Raw genomic sequence first — 9936 nt, 5'->3', positions numbered from 1 at the left:
AATGGATCCAAATATTTTTTTATTATTCATGTGATTTAAATGGTTTAATTTAAATTGGGTAAGCAGCTGTTGAGGATTGTTTTAAAATGTGAACAAAAAAGGTTAACAGATCTGTTTGTTTACTTTCACCTTTCCTTTTCATTATATCTAATTCTATTCAGGATATTTTGTTTAGAAAATTGCTTTCTCTTAGTGCCTGCTGGAATGTTTCATAATTTTTTTTTTAGCCATCACTGCCAGAATTCCTATCTTCATCCCAGTGCCGGTGAAGACAAAGATAAAACCAAACTACAGCTTCTGTGATAACTATCACAATAAACTGTATAAACTGATGCATCAATGAATGGTGTAACTCAACAGGTGATGCTCAATCAAGGAGTTGATTTACTTTGGGAGGAAAAGGACATATTACTGGATTCCTCTGCTTTGAACTACTTGCAAAACTTGCCTGGATTGTGTATCACTTGTATGCCTTGTGAATTATCTGTTGGTGTAGTGAATTGTGGTAGTGCCAGGGTATCTTTGCTGATGGTGTCATCGATGGTACAATTTTTCCAAAAGGAGCCGTCAATGGCTTGATATTGTGGCATTTTGTATCCTCCCCTTTCTGCTTATAGCAGGTTCTTTATGGTGTTTGTGTAAAAACCACTATCCACAAGTATGGCTAAATGCTGGGCCGGTAGCCAATGACGGGTAAGATCCAATTGCAATGGTACCAACCTAAGACAGGAGGCTGACGCCTTGAGGCCAGCTCATCCAATGACGGTTAAGGAACATATGTAGTATTGGACAACCTAAGACAGGCACGGTCCTTAAGCCACATGCTTGTTGTTTAATGAAACAGAAGGGAGGAGATGTTGAGAGCCGCAGCCTAGTCAAGATGGTGCCTGGCATTTTGCCAGAAGGAACAGTTCCTGCTGCATCAGGTACCCATTATTTTTGCGCTCTCACGGTGTTCCTAGAGAGTTCGTGTGTGTTCCTAGAGAGTTCGTGTGGGTGGAGTTCATGGGTTGAGTTCTGGTTGAGTGCTCGAAAAGTTCCCGAAGTTCTGGTGGAGCTCTCAGGGAGTTCCTGAAGAGTTCCCATGGGCGGCATGTGACGTGGGTTCTAAAAATAAAGTTCGTTCCTGCTTGAATCTGCAAGTGGCTTGTGATTTGTGCCCAGCCAGACTGCCGCAAGTGAGGAACTCCTGATATTAGGAGGCAGAGCCACCCAACCTGGAGAGGTAGCCATGTGTCCTTGTTGTTCAAAAGACATAATTTTTGTAATAAGACTGTGTTGTCCTATGTTTCCACACACACACACACACACCACACACACACACACATAAATAAGTAAATAAATATATATATCTCATTTAAAACTGCTGTATTTTTAAGTCAGCAAAATCATCATTCCCAAAACATAGTCAGAACTTAGTGAAGCTCTTAAAACGCTGGCTCTGGTTTCTTCATCTGTAAAATAGATAACCATAGGCTTGGGCAATCTCTAAGTTCATTAACATTATAGATGACCCTATTTTACTTTTCCTAAACCTCAAACATGATATTGGTTGATATTTTAAGCACAGCTGCTTTTCAGGTTGCAAGGGAAGGAGAAGATATTTCCTAAATCTGTCTAGGAGCCAGAGAAATCAAACTGCTTTTCTGTTTCTAAGATCTCCTAATTCAGATTAGAATTCCACCTAAAATTGTCTGTGAGTACAAAATGTCTTACCCTTTTTAAGCATCCTAAAAACATAACATGGCTATGGAACATAGGAAAGAAGAAAAAACAAAAGAGAAGAAAGAAACATTTCTTCCCCCTTTCCCCAAAGTACACAGGAATCCAAGGAAACTAATGAAGCAGGCTCCATGGTAGAACTGTTAGTGTGTTATTCTAACAGTTATATGTTAAGAGTCTCTACCATCTGACTTTTGATGTGCAACTTAGAATTTTAAACCTAGCTATTGCCTCTATGGCTTTTGTAATATAAACATTTTATTGAATGACATAAGAGTAATCAAGATGTGCCATTATAATACAATTGTCCAGTAGAGCAGACATAAGTGGTTAATATGATAAAAGCTTAATAAAGTGTAAAACTCAGTTCCATATTCAAATGTTCAACGGCCACATATAGCTATTAACTTCTATACTGGATAGCATAGGAACAAACATTTCCTTATTGCAGAATGTTCTATTGGACAAAGCTGCTTTAAAGTGAAAGAAAGAAAGAGAGAGAGAGAGAGAGAGAGAAGAGAAGAGAAGAGAAGAGAAGAGAAGAGAAGAGAGAAAGAAAGAAAGAAAGAAAGAAAGAAAGAAAGAAAGAAAGAAAGAAAGAAAGAAAGAAAGAAGAACTTTTTAGGAAATAATGAAAATAAAGGCATTTTTTCCCTCAGCTAAATACAGTTTCTACTTTCTATTGATGTCTCTAATTTGCAACTCTAAAAGTCTATTCAAGGAAAATCATATTCCTACTTGCCAATGAGAGAAATATGAATTTTTAATAAACAAATTGGAATGGACATGTCTGTGAGAAAGTCTGATTTTCACTTCTTCTATTCTATTGTATAATACCAGAGTCACAACTATTCTCAATCAAGGATTTCAAAGCAAAGCAAAGCAATATAATCCCCAAGTCAACAAGAATTTATTAATCTATGTTAAAATTAATATTTGGAATCATATAAAGAATAAAATTTCTGGAACTTTAATATGAAGTCTGTAAAACTTAGTTATGCCATTATCTAAATTTTAAGCTGAATTTGTATGGCAAATAAAGATATAGTGATTATAATGATATGAACTATGAAAAAAATGAAAATCTAAGAGAAATGTATTTGGAAATAAGAATTTGAATTACAGCTGGTTCAATTCACTAATTCTTTTTTTAAACCAGTAACTCTTAATTCCTAGGACAATTTTAGTCACAAACTAGGGTAGAACACCTCATGGAGTAGCTCAGTTCCCTGGCAGCACAAAGCCTGGAAAGACATTCATTCAAATTTAGGTAACTAAAGAAATCATATGGTGTATTCATCCAACAGTCTTTACTAGTTTTCAAGTTTTTCACAATGCCATTTCCCCCAAAATTAACAATGTCTTTCAGAAATCTAATAAACCCTAAAGAACCAAAATGTACATTTAAAAATACAAATATTTAAAAAATTTGGAATTATGAAAATTCCAAAATTCATACCATCTGCCAGATGAGGACATCAACATGCAAAAGTAACTGATTTTTACAGAGATTCGGGAATCAGCTATTTAAGCATGATTTTATTTAAATGTATGCATTTTCAGATGATATTTTCTTACATGGCTTCCAACTCATTTCATCTGGTAAGTTCAAAGCAAAGGCAAAAACTGCCCATCTACCTAGATAGAAACATTAGACTATTTACTTGGAAATTTACAATAAAAATTTCAAGTCTTTAAAAAAAAAATACGAAACTTTGTTTGCTTCTGCAACTCAATGAAACCCAGAGTCTTTTATTTGATAAAAATCTCTATTATCCTGAAGAATCACAAAAGAAGATTTATGTATAAAAGGATTTGTAATGGCTATTTTACATGTGTTCTGTCTTTAAAGCAAAGTACTTTAAGACTGACTATACAATAATAAAACATAAAAATAAAAATAAAAACAATGGCTAAAATAGGAAAGACTGAGAATACAAAGCAAAAATCATTTGATCACAGTATACATCTGTGTTCCTAGGGTGCTCTTAATTGCTATGAATATGAACAATATGTAGCTTACTTGATCTCTTAGAGACGAAAATATAGACAGGGAGATGGGAATTAAGGTGTGAGGAGATTCACCATTTGAATCAAAAGAAAACAATCTGAATATCTCTGCTGCTGCTTCTACCACATCACTTTAGCATGATCACATTCAGATTTAATAAACTTGAGTCCACTTTCTAAGACAGGTATATTTCCATTCTCACTACAGTAACTCTAACTTCACTGAGTTACTGGTAAGGATGCTGGCACCTGATTAGACTGAGGTGCTGGAGATCCACTATTTATAGCTTGTGGAGGCACTGCAGCTGGTTCCATCTTGCTAATATGTGTGATGAATCGAAGACGAAGTTTTAAAGCTGGTTTTAAATTACAGATAATCTTCTCTACCTAAGAAATAAAAACACATTAAAAAATACTTGAGGGGCTGGGGTTGTGGCTCTGTGGTTGAGTGCTCGCCTAGCATGTGTAAGGCCCTGCATTCGATCCTTAACACCAAATAAAAATAAATAAATAAATAAATAAAGGTATGAAAAAATCCTTGAATCAAGAGACTTCAACTTTCAATTTAAAAATGATTTACATACATTCTGGAACAATAAACTAGCAAAGGGGTTGGACCAGAAGTTTCAGTATGTGCTGTGTATATTTCAACAAAAACAGATGTATATATTTATAAAAACATTTTTCTACTTATCTAACTAGACAGTTATCTCACTACCAAAAGCTAGCATAGTTTATACTAGAAATTTTATACATGCAACAATTTGATCATCCTTTTAAAATGCCATCTTCATAGAAACATTAAGCTTAATTATATTTTAAAGTTATTTAAATAATTCACATCTGCAACTTTATAAATAAAGCTAATTTTGTTTTGATTTTTACTTAGAATTCACACTAAAAAATTAGTTCTACTTTGACATAAAATATTTAAGAAATAAATATATTAAGTAGTTTCACTAACTGCTTTATTCAAATATTCCTTGACCTTAGGAGGAAAGACGAGTCTGCTGGTAATTTTTCTTTTTTTGTATTCCATGTGTCAAAATTTCTTAGGTTCAAATATAAAGAATACTTTATTTGTTTATTCATTTTAAAAAGAGCATTACTTTATTAGTTCTTTCCATGTTCTGTGTTTCAACAAAAGTAGGCAGAGAGACACATGTTCTCTTTCTTTCATTAGAGACATGTGAATTCTTTTTGACATTCTTGCTGAGGTATAAAGGAGACAACGTTTTCCCAACCTCTGCTCCTAGCAAAGAACTCATTAGACTTGAATTCACATGGTTATGTCAAAATTTTCCTTCCTGTCCATTAGAGTAAGACATTAACATTCAAGTATTGGGAAGGTATATGAACTTTACCTATCAGCCCCACCTCCTCCCTTCTAAAACAGCCCAGTTTCCATTTATCACACTAGGAAAGTTGGTTGTGATCCAAGGAGGTCTTTTCGACTTTTAGCCACATCAGATGTACCTCTTCATATGTTGAGTTGAAGTGCACATCTTATTAACTTCACCAGAACTCTTATGCTCTTTTTTGTCACACAGAGCAAACCTAAATACTTATTCCATAAATATTAGGATACTTGTCCACACCAAATAGTGTGGACATGAACAATTTCCTAGGACTTTTTTCTTCAGGGTATATATTTCCACATTCCTTGAATATACCTCATGAGTTAGTTTCTTGACCAGCCTGGCTTCAGTTTTCTAGTCATGCAGCAATTTGTTCAATGTCCCCATGGTGTGCCCTGATCATTGGTGGAAAATAGGAGTCTCCTTTTACTCAGAACACTACACCTCTCTGGTGTGTTTGTGTCATACTACACTGTTTCTCCCTAACGTGATTATTATTAATCCCTGTTTCAGATATTCTATGGCAGATATCAAGGAGAAAAAGTAAGAGCATGAGAAAACATGTATTTTCTTTTTTTAAAAACATGTATTTACTTTACTACCATATCTAGAATAATACACCTTGTAATCTTAAAAGGTCTTATAGCAAGGCTTCACTCTTTAAAAAAAAAAAAAACACAAACAAAAACATTCATCATATGTTTAAGTTTTTTAAGACAAATATTCAAAAATACATAAATTTAACTTACTTGTTCTTTCACGCTGTCACCAGTAAACATATATTTCATATGATACAGGAAGTCACAGATGGGATCCATGTAATTTAAATGGGTGCTACACTGGTCTACATTTAGCAGCATGTCATAAAATGCCACACCAATCTGGTCAACAAATAATGTGAAATTATTTAAATGGCCAAAGTAGTTAAATAGCCCAACACGATACAATTGGACTCCATTACAAAACCATTAAGTGGGATGGCATGTTTGGTGAGGAACTGTCACAGTCATGTACCTACCTCTATGCATATAGGAAATATGATGCAGCCTGCATTTACAATGAAATCCACAGTGAAACAGTATACTCCTTAACTAAAATTTCTCTGCACAATTTAAGTCATTTCTCTTAAAAGTAAGAGATAAATGATTCACTTTCTAGATACCATCTCTTTAATTTCTGGGATAACTGCATTCCAAGATTCTATCTTCTTAGTTCTATTCAGCATTTCTTGCTTTTAAGATTCTATTCCTGGCTTATTTTCTTTTTCTCTACATCTTATTAGAAGTGAGTAACGTCATCCAATTCCATCAATATAATTAATTTCTCTGCACTATAAATTCTCAAATGTACTTCCATATCCTTAACTTTCCTCTCAACCTTGATGATGGAGTATTTCTTCCTGCATCTCCAAGTGAACACATCCCACACCAAACTCATTATAGGCACACTGAGTTCCTCTCTAAAACTCCTTTTAGATCCTACTAAACTGACTTTACCACTAGTGGTTGTGACTGGCAGTTTGAAAGCACGAGTAAAGAAACTTAAACAAATTCTTCACAATTATAACAGATTATATTTTACCTCTATCATACATCGAGTTCTCTCCTGCTGAAATCTTTGTAAAAATGGTCCTACAAGATGGTAGACATAAAGCAATTGGAATTCAGTCTTCACTATAGGAAGCAGTACTTCAGTGAGAAACCTAGAATTTAAAGATAAATATCTCTTATGAAATCAGTGGAAATCTTTGAATTTTGTTAATACAGTATTTACAAAAGTAATAAAGGTATTTACAAAACTTGTAATTCTTTCAAAGGCCCTTCTAAATTTGATAAAAATATTTCTAACTTATCTCACATTTCTCACTGGCTTTTACTTTGTTTATTGAAATAAATTACCTCAGATTTAAAAGTTATTCTTATCAGTACAACTATTGACCGACAGAGGTAAATTATTTGAAAGAAAAAAATAACACTTAATCTCATGTAAATGCTGTTCTCAAGAAATTTGAATCCAATTAATATCAAATTTAAAGTCAATAAAAATAATCAGAAAATAAGCCTTTCAGTTCAAAAGGCAGCTAGCTGTTGGGATATAGTGTGGAAATAGCATGCATTTGACTAAGCATCCTGAAACCATAATGGAAAACTAGACACCAAATTATTACTTGCACATACAAGTTAATTTTAAAAAATAAGTCTGAAATAAAGGAGGCTTTCTGATTAACCAGGGACTCTACATAGTTAAAACACTTATTTTGCAAATTATTCTCATCTGTAAATGATTTTTAAAAAAATAGAAAAACAAAAGGCAAATTTATTTCAGAAATCATAATACTTACTTTGGAATGAGTGAAAGTTGTCCAATGCTAGAATGGTGCCATACAGCATGTGCTAGAGCTAATGTGTAGCTACAGCTCATCTCAGAGTAGGACTGATGACAAGCAGTGAAGTCAAATAGGCGGAATGGATAACCAACCCACTCTGTTTCTGATGTCAAGCTGCGACTGCTGATAACACTCACAATTCGATCATGAAGGACAATCCAATATGGTTCCTTTAAAATCAGAGGAAAGTGGATGAAAAATATCACTTACCCATCATTTGACCCCAAAGCCTATAATACTATTCATTTCTCATACTTTAAGGTTTTCTACCTATCCCACTACGTTTGTGCAACACAGGTTTTGAAATGCAGTTGGGTGGCTTTGTAATTGGTCAAATTAAGTTAATAACGAGCTGGGGGAGAAATGTCTGTCAGACGGAAGGTTCCACACATGTGTTTGCCTGGTTTATTTAGTACCAGACATTTACCAATAGTTACTACACAGACAACACTAGTACATGTATAAAATTCAGAAATAAATTCATATATTGTGAAGGTGGTGTGAAGAAAAAATGACCCACAAAGCTGCATAATTAAACAAGTTTATGGAACACCATGTTAGACAACATTATTCAAAGAATCAACAGAAAATTACATGGTGCAGACTATATACGAAATGAGGTCAGAGAAGGAAGACTTCATGGGAGCTGGAAAAGTCAGAGAAGGAGGACCTAAACTAGCAAAGAATAAATGGACTTTACAGAAGGTTATGAAAGGAAGAGTTTTGGCATAATATCTTATTCACTAAAATATCAGAAGATTTAAAACATGTCTGTTTCTATCAGTATTATTTGCATGAAGAAAGGCTCTACATACCTAACATATTAAAGGGCCAAAGCAGATCAGATCCTAATGTAAAATCTAAAATTGGATAGATAAGGTGATACTAGAATATGCAGAGATCTGTTAAGGCACATTTTCATTTGATGCACAAAAGGCAAGAAAAAAATAGAGTCACTATAAATTTAATATGAAAGACTAAAAAATATGAAACATTTTATTAATTTGCATCATGTCCTTGTATAAAATCATCCAAGTTGTGTTTCATTACTAAATATGAACTACTATTATTAACTCACTGGTAGGGCAGTGATGATCAAACCAATTGCATTCATCCATGCTGTAATGTTCTCTCTTGGTACCAAGGGCTGACTGCAAGTAGATGAAAAAAATACAAATGTGAAATTACAAAAACATTTTATATGAATGAAAACAGATCTTATTTTGAGAACATATACAATTCAGAGGATTGGCAACTGATCCACTCCAAGTAAACAATGGATTTTCTTAGTGAATAAAAATTTGATATATACAAAAGCCATTAAGGATTTTTTTTCTTTTGGTACTAGGGATTAAACTCAGGGCATTCAACCACTGAGCCACATCCCAGCCCTATTTTGTATTTTATTTAGAGAAGGATTTCATTCTTCTGACTTTTTTTTTTTTTTGGTTTGTATCCTGTAGTAATAATTGTTGGCTAAAAACACTATTTCACTTTATTTATACTTCTTTCAATCTTTATCCTCTACTTTATGCTAATCTTTCAGAAAATCTTTTTGTTTTTGTTTTTATTTTTGTAGTGCTGGGGAACAAACCCAGTGGCTCAAGCATGCTAGGCAAGCATTCTCCCACTAAGCTATATTCCAAGCCCCTGAAGGTTCTGAAAAATAATGTTTAGTGACAAGTTAACATTATTCCTAAGGGTCAAACATGAAATAAAGAGTAGAAGTGCAAACAAACCTGGCCCGGGCTCATTCCATTACACCTATATCCATTATACCTACATCACGAAGATGAGATCAGGAACCAAAGTGCATCAGCCTTGGGTTGGGTTGGAGGGGGTGCAACAGATTTGTCTAACAGTTCTAAATAAAATATCACTCTCTTTTCAAACAAACACAATCTTATTGCATAAAATAGTATACATACCTTTTCAACACGACATTAAGAAGGGCATTTCCAACATCTTTGCCTGAAACTGCCAAGGCCATGAGCTCCACACAAGTAACATGCAGAGCATGGGCGGCAGGGTTGGGAAACTCATTGAATCGCCAATCACAGTTTGGGAAGGGACCAGGAGATTTGCCGGCCATTGGTGCAAACAATTAAAGCAATAACAACTTAATTATGTTGAGACTGACACATCTGTATAACGATTTATAAATTTTTAAAATGTTTTACATGTAAGCACCTCATTTGGTTATCAGTTTACCTGATTATGAGGTGCCAAGAAGTGATTTATCAATAGTTAGATTAAGAGGCAAACACAAATAAATTTGACATGACTGAAATGTATTGATAGCAATCATTTGATCAAACACAACATATAAATGGTTGGCCTTCCAGATGGGTTATTATAACGGGGATACTGCCGTAGCTATAGATGTTATCTAAGGTATCCCTGGGTTTCAACAGCCTATTTCTTTTAATAGTTACAGGGCAAGTGTACATAAAAATTATT

General features: G+C 34.0%; 1 protein-coding gene across 2 annotated transcripts in view; it reads right to left on the bottom strand.

Annotated features, from left to right (window-relative positions):
• Positions 1-2718: 2718 nt before the first annotated feature.
• The window catches only part of Med23 (mediator complex subunit 23), a 39972-nt gene continuing 32754 nt past the window's right edge, over positions 2719-9936 (bottom strand). For both annotated transcript variants that reach the window (XM_076858243.2, XM_076858244.2), the window contains 6 exons: positions 9405-9570; positions 8555-8627; positions 7432-7646; positions 6672-6792; positions 5840-5971; positions 2719-4119 (listed from right to left, as the gene is read on the bottom strand). In XM_076858243.2, the coding sequence (XP_076714358.1) occupies positions 3952-4119; positions 5840-5971; positions 6672-6792; positions 7432-7646; positions 8555-8627; positions 9405-9570 (875 nt within the window). In that variant the 3' untranslated portion in view covers positions 2719-3951. The remainder of the gene's footprint in view (positions 4120-5839; positions 5972-6671; positions 6793-7431; positions 7647-8554; positions 8628-9404; positions 9571-9936) is intronic.

Source organism: Callospermophilus lateralis, chromosome 6 (assembly GCF_048772815.1).
Source record: "Callospermophilus lateralis isolate mCalLat2 chromosome 6, mCalLat2.hap1, whole genome shotgun sequence".
NCBI lineage: Eukaryota > Metazoa > Chordata > Mammalia > Rodentia > Sciuridae > Callospermophilus > Callospermophilus lateralis.
The sequence above is the reverse complement of the archived record's forward strand: the minus strand, read 5'-3'. Positions and strand labels throughout refer to the sequence as shown.